General features: G+C 40.1%; 1 protein-coding gene across 11 annotated transcripts in view; it reads right to left on the bottom strand.

Annotated features, from left to right (window-relative positions):
* Positions 1-3,104, bottom strand: part of RAPGEF6 (Rap guanine nucleotide exchange factor 6) — a 193,712-nt gene extending 190,608 nt beyond the window's left edge. For 10 of the 11 annotated variants that reach the window (XM_044228140.1, XM_044228206.1, XM_044228180.1 and 7 more), the window contains exon 1: positions 2,843-3,104. In XM_044228140.1, coding sequence (XP_044084075.1) covers positions 2,843-2,911 — 69 coding nt within the window. In that variant the 5' untranslated portion in view covers positions 2,912-3,104. The remainder of the gene's footprint in view (positions 1-2,842) is intronic. The other variant, XM_044228173.1, reaches the window with a different exon arrangement.
* Positions 3,105-12,505: the final 9,401 nt, after the last annotated feature.

The following is a 12,505-nucleotide window of genomic DNA, read 5'->3' as shown; positions in this document are numbered from 1 at the left end:
CTCTTCTCTTCTTTGTATACACTCACACCACCTTGGTAGTTTCATCTAGTCTCATGACTTGAAATACTGCCTTCCAGAGAAAGAATATAAAATATCTCCAGCCCAGCCCTCTCTACAGAAATACAAATTTGTATACGCAACTCCTTACTTGCCATTTCTAACAGACATTTCAAAACTTGCCATATTCAAAACTGAATTCCTGATTTTCCTTCCCCAAACCTACTTCTCCACAGCAGCTTTCCCCCATCTCTTTGACGCCAGCTGAAACTATGATGTCAGCTGAAATTCTTTGATAACTCCAACACTGATTTTCAGGCCAAAAACCTTGAAACCCTGCTCGACACTTTTCTTCCCCCAAAGCACATGGTTAATTCGTTACCAAATTCTGTTGGCTAACCCTTCAAAATATTTCCCTTAATGATAACTTCTTACCACCTGCAATATTATCACTTCAGTCTAAGTTACAATCAGCTCTTCCCGACTTCAAAGTGACAACCTTCAACTGACGTGCCTGCTTCTTTTTACCCTTGCTCCCATAAAGTCTATTCTCAACCCAGCAAGCAACCAGGGGGCGCTTTAAAAAAGTTAAGTAGGATAGTATCACTCCTCTGCTTCAAAATCTTCTGGTGACCCCCTCTTTCACACAAAATAAGAGTTAAGGAATTTCCAATGACTTACAAAGACCTTAATGATATACTCCCTCCTACACTATTACTGCCTCTCTGACTTCATCTCTTAAAAATCTCACCCTTGTTTACTCTTCTCCAGTCACTTAACAGCTCCTTGCTACTCCTCGAATGCACCAGACATACCCTCATCTTGGAAGTGTATGACTATTCCCTCTATTTCAAATGCTTGCCCCATGTATCTCCAGAGCTAATTATATCACATGCAACAAGCCTTCAATCAAAAGTCATCTCAGAAATCACAACACTGTTCTACCAGTGTTGCAACCCAGCCCTTGCCCCTGTTTCCAATCCCCTTATTCTTTCTTAAATTAGCCATTATCACATTATTTAACTTACTTGATTCTATCTTTCCCATCTCCCCCTTTGATCCTTCCATTAGAATGCCAAGCACCAGTAGGGCACGCCTGTTTTGTTCAATGATACATCCCAGTGCACAGAACAGTGCCTTGAATTTGTAAGATTTCAGTTAAGTGTTAAATGAAAATATAATAAAATTGTAAGAGTCCACTAAAAGAATAAAGGTCTCCTGAAAAGAGAAATGTAATTTGATGAAATTCTCACAAATAAATCAGCACTTCGATTCAGGTTACCACTTCTTTACTCATACTTGGGTACTGCAAACAAATTCTATACTCACTGGATATCACTGCCAATAAATCAAGCAGTTACCATGTTATGCTGCTAGATCTCAGCACTCTAGACTATATTGTGGGCAGTTGGTCAGCATTCCCTTAAACAATGCTGCTGTTCCAGTAAAACAAGATGAGTACTTAACGCGGCACACATCTGCCAACATAATTTTCTTAATAGTTTTGAAAATCTTCTAAAACGAAAAAGAAAGAAACAAGAAACAAAGGAGAAATATCTACTAAGACTCAAAAATAGGCCATTCCAAAGTGGCTAATTATGCTATTAAAGAGAAGTAAGATTTTCCTATTAAACTGTGAATCTATCATACATATTTAAAAGTAAAAACTACATTATAGATTTCAAGACTTGTGTAATAGTTTCTAATTATATAAAAACTACAGCAGATTCACCTGTGAAGGTGAAGACTTTCAATTAGCTCACAATGACTTTAAGAATCATCACAGGGAAATTAAAACACATGGGATAAAAAATGTAGGTCTCAAAATGAGGACTCTGGAAAGTGACAGAATTTGCCTTCTTTCCACTTAAAGATCAGGATCCCCAAAACAAAGTTGACTTTGTTTAACCACAGTTACGCCTTGACTAATGTCATATCACAAAAGGTCAGCCCAAGTTACTGAGATCCACTATGCAAAGCACTATAAATCTGAAAAAAACCTCAAAAGTGGATTAAGCATTAACCAAAACATTTAATTTCATGTATTGCAACAATATACACGACAATCTAACAATCCCTTCACCGTCTTGTCAGTTATTGCTTTTTGGTTTAAGAAATATACCACTTATTACAGAACTACCCCAAATCAAGGAAAACCTCCCCCCAAATCTAAGCACCCTATAGGGCTATGCAAAGTTAACAAGGTGTCTGTTCCCGTGACTGAAAATTAGCCTTGAGATCAAATGAAAATCATTTAAGCTGATGCCACTGATGCTAACCCAATAGAGCAAATTTTGGATCCACGCACAAAATACTGAAGAATTTCCTGCTGACAGTGTGAGAAAGTACCACCAGAACCGATCTTTAAATATGCATCACCCACCACCAGAATGCATCTGACTGGATGCAAAGTCTTAAGCTGATTTTGAAAACTTTCTTTCCTAGGCAACTTCAAAGACCTTTAAAGAAAAGCTACTTTTTCATAATATGACTACTAGCAATTTCTACTCCGTTTTTCTATCAACCTAGAGGCACTCTCACTCCGAGACCCACATTTTGCCCTGAGAAAACAGGATTTTGTTTTGTTATCTTCTCATCAAAAACACTAGGAAGTCACCGGCAAAGACGGGTATGCGGGAAGACTGCACCTCGAGCAGGAAAAGCGGTCATCACACCAGCGAGAAGGGCCTGGGTGAGAGGGGGTGAGAGGAAGGGACGCAGAGAACACATAAACCGGCAGCAGGTGCGAGTCTCTGGCAAGGGGACAGTCGCCACAGGTTTCGGACCGACAGGAAGATGCTGTCCGTTGGACAGCGGGACTCGCGCTAGGGTCTGACAGTCTTACCTCGGGGGTCCGCTCGGGAGGCTTCTTCTTCAGCGCCTGCCTAGCGCCGGGGTCCACGGGTGAGTTCATGGCCGCGGCCCCCGCCCCCGTGCTCCCCAACCTGCCCTTAGGAGTCCACAAGACAGTACATTCACCTTAGGTAGGGGGTCTGCACCCTCCACCCCCGAGGTAGAGAACTCCGGACCGCCCCGGGGTCAGCGCTCAAACAAACAAGCCTTCGCAACGCCCGCCCAGGGCCTCAGCCCACGCGCGACTGGCCAGAGGGAAGCCCGCACGGGGGCGGAAGGAGGGCGAGTGCGCATGCGCAGCAGGACGAGCACGCAAACGAGCGCCCAAGGGCGTGTCTCCGCCGTGACGTAAAAAACTCGGGCGGTGCAGTTAGACCTCTTCCGACCCTTCTTCGTGAGATTTGAAGGCACTTCGCGAGATCTTACCTGAACCAGTCACGGGACCCGCCTCGGATTTGCGGTTTCAGCTGTTCCAACTTCCGGTGCAGGGACCGGAAGCGCACTGTAGGGGACTGAGCAAAAATAGCTTGTTGGGGCAGAACGGTAAGGGTAAGCGTTGTGGGGGCAGGGTTCGGTTTGTGCCCTAATCCGGAAACTCAGGGTGTGGCCAAGCCTGGGGCCAAGCTCTTATTCTGCAACGCCGGCACCCTTCCCTTGGAGAAAGTGCAGAAATCGTTGCTACCGTTCCGTGAACGGGGAAGTTCACTCTCTTCGGTGCGTTTTGTTTTTTTTTTTTTTAAATAAATCTCTTGTGGAAGAAGACCGTCAGAAAGTACTTTCCCTGTCCATTACGGACGTACTGAGATTGGGGCACACACAGCAATTAAAGTCTCGTGGCCTTGAACAGGGATTGGGCGCCGGTCCTGTAGCCAGCTCCCGGATAGTGCTGATTCGCGAAGGATTTAGGGCCGCCTGGACTCAAGTGACCCAATTTCGCACTGCATTTTACATACTAGCCTGTTTCCCAACAGAGCGAATAAAGACAACTTCCACTTATTTACTGGTCCCTTGGTAAGAAAAAAAGACCATTCTTCAGGATAGCCGGGCACCTGCAAATTAAGTTTTCACTGTGAGAAAACGGGGAATTCTAGAGTCCATTCGTTGTAGAACCGTGTTTTTCACTTCTGTCCCTTTGGCGCGCTGATGGGCTGCACTGGTCTCAAAGTTACTTCGTAGACATCGTAGGCATGTTTTTTTTACTGAATTTTAAGCTTTCTTAAGTCTGTATACCACATCTAGGTACATCTTAGTATTTCTCACGGCAGTTTGCATAGCTCACTCAATAATTCAAAGTGACTAATGATTATTACGTTATTCAGTTTTCTAATGTCGTGCTGTATTTTAGAGAAAAGGTAAAGGAGAATTCAGGCAGCAACATATTTCTCGTACTGGTAATGATGGCTGATAATAGCTTTGGGGGCGCCTGGTGGCTCAGTGGGTTAAAGCCTCTGCCTTCGGCTCAGGTCATGATCCCAGGGTTCTGGGATCAAGCCTCGCATCAGGCTCTCTGCTTGGCAGGGAGCCTGCTTTCCTTCCTCTTTCTGCCTGCCTCTCTACCTCCTTGTGATCTCTGTCTGTCAAATAAATAAAATCTTTGGGGTGGGGGAGAAAATAATGGGATTTTCTTTGAAAAAAAAAATATAAATAATAGTTTTGTTTTCTTTTGGTCATTGGACTTGCCCAAACTTGCAAGTTTACAACATATTAGCCCATTTCTCTTTTGAATATGGGTCAAAAACCCTACCAGGAAAGTTGTGGTTCAGCCATTCTGGAAATTAACTGTGGAGAGATTACCAGGAATTGCGATGACCCATTTTCGTCATTTTTTTGTGTGTATAAACATCTTCTCAAAAATCTGCCAAGGATTACAAAAATGAGCCCTTACATTCTTCAAGGATCAGTTTCTAGGGCCACATAAATATTTTAAAGAGGAGAAAGGAATTAAAGCATGATGACCAGGAGCTTAGACTTTAGGGCAAACATCTCAATTTGTGTCTATAATAGGCCATTTCTATTTAAACCATTTGAGGGGCGCCTGGGTGGCTCAGTGGGTTAAGGTTCTGCCTTCAGCTCAGGTCATGATTGTAGGAAGAGCTCACACCCAGCTCTCTGCTCAGCAGGGAGCCTTCTCCGCCCCCCCTCACCCACCCCGCAGTGTGTTGCTCTGCCTACTTGTGATCTCTATCAAATAAATAAATCTTTAAACTATTTGAAGTTCTGTAGTATCTCTTACCTTCAGTTTCCTTATCTGTAAAATGGGAATAGTAAAGGGCCCATTGCTTTGGGATTCTCAAGATTACATGAGGTAATTCATGTGCAGTGCTTCAAATGTTGCCTAATTTTTTTTTTTTTTTAGATTATTTATTTATTTATTTGTCAGAGAGAGAGCGAGAGCGAGAGAGCAGGCACAGGCAGACAGAGTGGCAGGCAGAGGGAGAAGCAGGCTCCCTGCCAAGCAAGGAGCCCGATATGGGACTCCAGGAAGCCAGGATCATAACCTGAGCCGAAGGCAGCCGCTTAACCAACTGAGCCACCCAGGCGTCCCTGCCTACATTCTTTTATTACTTTACCTCTGAAAAGTGATTTCTCTGAAGTAGAACTTAACTGTGAAGAACTTTTTTTTTTAAGATTTTATTTGTCCGAGAGAGAAAGAGCAGCAGGGGCAAAGCAGGAAGCAGACTCCTGCTGAGCAGGGAGCTCAATGCGGGAATCCATGTAGCACTCTGAGAACATGACCTGAGCCAAAAGCAGACGCTTAACTGACTGAGCCACCCAGGCGTCCCTAGGAAGATTTTTTTTTAATGTCTATTTTTTTTTCATTAATAACTTTAAGAAACACATTTATGTATTCATGAGGATGTGGAACAAGAATTGTCACAAAACTGCAGGTTGTGTGAAAACTAGGAAACTGCTTTGGTAGAAAAATCTAGTAAAGCTGAAACATACCCTTTCACAGCAAGTCCAGTCCTTGATACTATGTCCTGAGGAATACCCATATACACTAGAAAAGATGAGCAAAAATGTTCACTGTTCATATAAGCCAAGAACTAAAAATAACACCAATGTCCATCCATAACAGAATATTATGGTATATTCATTCAGTGGATGAATAAACCATTGGATTCAGTGGCTGAACCTCCACCATAATGTTGAGAGGGAAAAAAGCAAAATATGAAGCACAATTATTTTATTTTTTTTAAAGATTTTATTTATTTATTTGACAGACAGAGATCACAAGTAGGCAGAAAGGCAGGCAGAGAGAGAGAGAGAGGAGGAAGCAGGCTCCCTGCCGAGCAGAGAGCCCGATGCGGGACTCAATCCCAGGACCCTGAGATCATGACCTGAGCCGAAGGCAGTGGCTTAACCCACTGAGCCACCCAGGCGCCCCTGAAGCAGAATTATAACACAGGGCTCAAATACAAGCAAAATTAAATTGTACTACTCTGGGATGCAGAGGACAGATAAAATTATAAAGAAAAAGGGAGATGATGTTCACAAAAATCAGGTTGTAGTTAGAAAAATGTTAAGGAAGAGTATTATGATCAGGATAGGGCACAAGGAGGAGGGGGCTTCTAGGTTACTAGAATTTGTTTCTTGACCAAAGTTATGGTTACATTAGTGTATATTTGGTTTTTCTGTATATTAATGTTTCATGAAAAAAATTACATAAAAATAACTATTAGCTCTATCATACGATAGCAGTAGTAAAAATAATGTCCATGGTAACTACACACAACCTAAACTTAAGCACATGTTCAAAATCTTTCTTGTCCTTACCATTTTATTTTGTGCTCTGCTATGTTGAAAAAAGTGAATAGACAGTGAAAACTCTAATAGCTATTTTCAGAGAAAAGGCAACCTCTAGGATATTATTCACCAGTACTACCTGGTACCCGAAAGGAAAAATTATGGTTCTGAATGCAAGCAGTTTATTAAATTCTGGGAAAAACAAAACATGGTTAAATCTTAAAAATAAAAAAATTTAAAAAAAAAAAGGCTTGACTCCTTACCCTACCTTTTCTTCATCACTCTCTTACCACAACCTGACACCATATTTTCGTCTATCTCCCCCACCAGTGGGGAATACAGGTTTGTGTTATTTACTGCATATAGTTGGCACCGACTTATGCCCAGCATATAACAGGTGCTCAATGAGTATTTGGTGAATGAACAAATGGAAGTATCTAAGGACTAAGTAATTAAGAAGGGATTTTGCTGTTTAAAAAAGGGAGGGGCACTTGATTGTTCTCTAATGGCAAAGAAAGAGGCCTGGCTAAGCAAATATTTTATGCAAAACCAAATCCTAATTAGGCAGACATACTCAGAATGGCTATCTTACCAAAAAAGAGCGAACCAACAGAAATATGGGAGTAAAGAGCACTGGTTTTAATAGTACCTGGAATGAAGTAAAGACTTGAGATCTGGAATATGCTGGGAAATGCAGTCACTACTTAAGGGGGGAAAAAAGCATGTTTTGGCCCAAATCCACATCAATTATGGTCATTAAGTCAGAACCTGAGAGTGGGATCTAGCAATTAGTATTTCTCAAAAGCTACCTACGTATTTGTTTTGTTTTATATTTTATTTGACAGAGAGAGAGACAGAGAGAGAGAGGAACACGAGCAGGGGGAGTGGGAGAGGGAGAAGCAGGCTTCCAGCCCAGCAGTGAGCCCAATGCCTGGCTGGATCCTAGGACCCTGGGATCAGGACCTGAGCCGAACAGCAGATGCTTAAGGACTGAGCCACCCAAGCACCCCTACCTAGGTGTTGCTAGTTTGTGACAAGGTTTAAAAACTACTTTAAACTACGGTTCTGAACTAATCTGACCCAACATAATTCCAAGCCTCTTCACACAGTGGAGGATACTGACTTGTGATTGCTGGACTAATTGTGTGACGTAAGAGCGGCCTCAGTTTCTTGAGAAAATATCTCCCTTATATTTACACATTTCAACAATGTGAGTCCCTTTGAGACAATTTAGGTAAGTTGCCTTTACCAAGAATCTGAATAGATGAGCACTGAGGTGAATACAGAGACCTGTATTTGGACTGCCCTTGTTAAAACAGTCATTTGGAAAACAAGGGACCTCAAGCCTCTTCAACTTAGTATTCTCCTTAAGAGTAAATTCACCTCTCAGTGCTTCAGTTCCCTCATCATAAAAAGGGAATAAAATATAGCACCTACGTTATGACCCCTGGCTGGCTCTGTGGGTAGAGCCTGCAAGTCTTGATCTTGGAGTCATGAATTTCAGCCCCATGTCGGGCATGGAACCTACTTTAAAAAATAGTACCTACTTTAGATGAAGTTTGTGAGGATAAAATGGATTGATATACGTAAACCCTCAATAAACCCTCAACTAATAAAAAAAAAAAGAGTAAATACAGATTTATCTGTGGGAGGTCTAATCAGTGTTAACCCAGAGATCTGTGGTCTATTCAGTGTTAACCCAGAGATCTGTCTGCAATTTAATGAAGGGATTGGTCTAGGCTCACATTTTGACCAAAGTCCGTTCTAAAGGAATTACAAGGGACCAAATATCAGACTACACAGTGGGGGTTAGTGGAAGCTGAGCATATGCTCTAATACCACCAAAGTTCTCTTGATATAATGAATGGGAATTTCACATAGTCTTTAAAAATCTCTTTTGGACTTCTTAGATTCCATCCATCCATCCATTCTAGGGATGTCTCAAAGGTTTAACCTAGAACAAACAACACCAAGTCCATGGTCTGCACTCCAAAACAAGGATAAGAAGCACTACACTCTTTAACCTCTGCCTTTTTATCTAAGTCCTTCCTACTCAAAGCTACAGTTCCTCAGCTCCCCTTGTACCTTCACCTTAGGTTTGGTCCCACATGCCATCCTACTCTCTCTTCTACACTAGCAAAAACAAATACCAGATTATCTTTTCTAATACATTTTTCACCACATACAGATGGAAACCATTCTGGTCTGAGAAAACGGACACTCGTGGAAAGACAGTAAGATCTCAGATTAAATTGTTACAGATTTTTTTTTAAAGATTTTATTTATTACTTATTTGACAGACAGAGATCACAAGTAGGCAGTGAGGCAGGCAGAGAGAGAGGAAGGGAAGCAGGCTCCCCACTGAGCAAAGAGCCTGATAGGAGGCTTGATCCCAGGATCCTGGGATCATGACCTAAGCTGAAGGCAAATGCTTAACCCACTGAGCCACCCAGGCACCCGTATTACAAATTCTTATTACCAAAATCATTTCTCTCTGCTTCTCAGAAATGTTCCAATATTTCTCTAAATTTGTATTCAGGAACAGCACTTACCGACACAGGTACCCAGTTACAAACCTTTAAAATATCTGATGTAGTCTTCCCAAATACTTGTTATTTCCTCTCTGCTTTGAAATAGTGCACTTGGGGTGCCTGGGTGGCTCAGTGGGTTAAGCTACTGCCTTCAGCTCAGGTCATGATCCTGGAGTCCCAGGATCGAGTCCCGCATCGGGCTCCCTGCTCGGCGGGGAGTCTGCTCCCTCTGACCCACCCCCTTCACGTGGTCACTCTCTCTAATAAATAAATAAAATCTTTAAAAAAAATAAAATAGTGCACTTATTTTCTTTAGTCAAATATAAGAGTGATACACACACACACACAAATATATATCACATGTATATATTTATATAAAATGATGTGAAAACAGGCACTACAAAAAGCCACTGGTCTAACCCTGTCTCCTGATCTAAGTCTGCCCAAACCAACTGGCCTGAGTGACATAAGGTAGCATCTCAAAAGCCTCTTCAGGAATGAATCACTGCTACAGACCTGGCACTCTGGACTGATGAAAGAGCTTACTTACCCTATAATGAAGATGAAGAGGACAGACTTGCTCAGAATCACATGCAAATCAGTGAACAAAGCAGGATTAGAACCCAAACCAAGTATTTTGGTTTAATTGTAAAGTCAATGGTAATTTGCATAGAATACAATGTTCTTAACCAGTTTACATGGCTTCTTCTAGGTTTTAAACATTTTTAGTTTGTTTTCAAAAAAGCAGTTGAAATTTTCTATTTGTCATCATAAGGAACAGGACAAATGGAACACTATACCAGTATATTTTTTTATGACTATATTTTCATTCATCAGAATATAATGTTAAATTCTCCCCACAACAGCTAGAGTCTACAGTGGAGAGGCTGGATAGATTACCCAGTAATAGCAGCAGACAAGAATTACTAAGCATGTGGGGTGTCCCATGCATTGAGATAAATTTTTGATGTTCATGATGTCACTTGATTCACACACCACCTCAGAATGTAGATTCTACTAACCATTAAAGAAATATGGGATTAAAGAAGGACATTATGGACAAGGTCACGTATCTACAACTGCCACACTTGTGAAAACTATACAAGTTAGTGGACACCAGAGTCCATATTACATATGCCTTATTTACATATGAAATAAAGACCAACATCATCCATCAAATTGACGTGTGTTTTATTGCACAAATTTCCCCTAGAACTGGGAGGTTATTTATAATACAGGTGTACATTTGAGAAATGTATACAGAACAAGGAACAAGTATGTACATTTACATATCCCACCATCTAAATAACTTAGAGAAAGCAGAACAATCTCATAAGACATCCACCAGAAGTAGGCATTGTGTAAAATTGTTTTTTTTTTAAATGATCATCCCCAGTGTATGCCAACTGCAACAAAACAAAATCTGTGCTAGTGTGTTTATTGCACTTAACATTTTCAAACTCAATATTAAGACATATTAATAAAAGCCAGGAATATTTCAACTCAAACCAATTAGTTTATATACAAGGAAAAATTAGTTTCAAATCTATAATGTAAAAGATCCCTTTTTCATTTCCTGTTGCAACAGTTTTTTTTTTTTCTGTTGAAATAAACAGGTTTTTTAAAATATGTAACACATATCTGTCTGTACCATAGGAAGTGAAAAAAATTATTTTGAACAGGCCAAAACTCTTCACATTCATCATAATGATCACACTTTAAAGAAGTAGCAGCTCATTCCTTGGGCTTTGTGTAAGGAAAAACAAGACTATGATGAAGGTAGTAGAAATTAGAGGGATAGGAATTATAAAACTCAGGAATCCTATAAGGATTAATGATTCTGTAAGAAACTATAGGCCTCTTCCTTCTGAGCAAAGCTTAGTTTTATTTTCTTTTTTTTTTTGAAGATTTTATTTATTTGAGAGAGAGAGCAGAAGCAGGTAGGTCCCTGGGATCATGACCAGAGCTGAAGGCAGACACTTAACTGACTGAATCACCCAGGTGCCCTGCAAAGCTTAGTTTTGTTTTGTTTTGTTTTTAAGATTTTATTAATTTATTTGACAGAGAGAGAGCACAAGCAGGGCAAGTGGGATAGGGAGAAGAAGGCTCCCTCATGACCTGAGTCAAAGGCAGATGCTTAACCGACTTAACCGACTGAACCACCCAGGCACCCCCAAAGCTTAGTTTTAAAAGGAACAGTAGGATGGGCCATCCATTTATTGAAGACTAGATTTCCTAGATGATAATTAGAGATTTCAAACAGGACTTCGAATAGTTTGAGTTATATGTCATTCTGAACTACAATAAAAAAATAATGTACAATGGCCCACCTATGAATGTCTATATTATGAATTCTGCCAAAGAGACTGATTTATAGAATTCCAAACAATAAAGGAGGGAAGAATTTCAATAATTAATGGAATAAGAATATTAAGCCAAAGAAAACAGATCCATAAATATTCTTTGGCAGCAAGTCATCCATGGGAGACTCAGGTACTAGCTGGGACCAGCTGATAGGATGTAGGAGCAAAAGTGATTGCAGGCACAATTTCAGGTTTACACTCCATCAAAACAACCATTTCTTGTCTAGTTGGAGATTTCTTGAATACATAAAGAACAAGGCAAAATGTGACCCAACACTATAAATTCAAGGCCAAAGACTAAACAAACCACAGAAATTTTCCTTAATTACTGAAAATTCAAACAGCAAGAATGAATGTATTATACAATAATTATACTTAGTAAGAGAATAAGCAAGGGTTTTTTTTAAGCTAATCAATTAATTATGATGAAAATAGTCCATGAAAGCAGAAACCAATTTCACGTCTAGCATTAAAAGTATCTTTGATCAGATAAGTAAAGAATAAACTTTAACGTAGTATTCAAGTAAACTGAGGTAGTAGAGCATATTGAAAACTTTATCTACCCATCTTTCTATTTACATTACTTACAAGAGTTTGGTTCCATATTAGCCTTTCTCATAAGCAACACTCAACAATATATACAAAAACACTAATAACTGACAAGTGAACATATTTGAAAAAATTAGATTTTGGAAGGGGAGCTCTTAGAAGAAAGAAATAATTTTAAAAATTTATAATAAGCTCTATTGGTGTAAACTGAATATTATGAAGCAGTGAAACAAATATTCAGTTCCTGTGGGTTCAAGAGGGGCTGATACTGAAAGCAAAAGCCTTGGCTACCTGAGCACTTTTAAAGAAAACAGTATTATTTTTCCCAATGCTTTGGTGTAATTTTTAATCCTAATTTTCATTTATTAAATTAGATGCAAATATGTAAATATTAACATTTATAAGAATTAGCTTATACTTATAAACAAAACAAATGGTATAAAGTAGTATTCTTATTGGGGGAAT

This window comes from Neovison vison, chromosome 1, assembly GCF_020171115.1.
Source record: "Neovison vison isolate M4711 chromosome 1, ASM_NN_V1, whole genome shotgun sequence".
NCBI lineage: Eukaryota > Metazoa > Chordata > Mammalia > Carnivora > Mustelidae > Neogale > Neogale vison.
The sequence above is the reverse complement of the archived record's forward strand: the minus strand, read 5'-3'. Positions and strand labels throughout refer to the sequence as shown.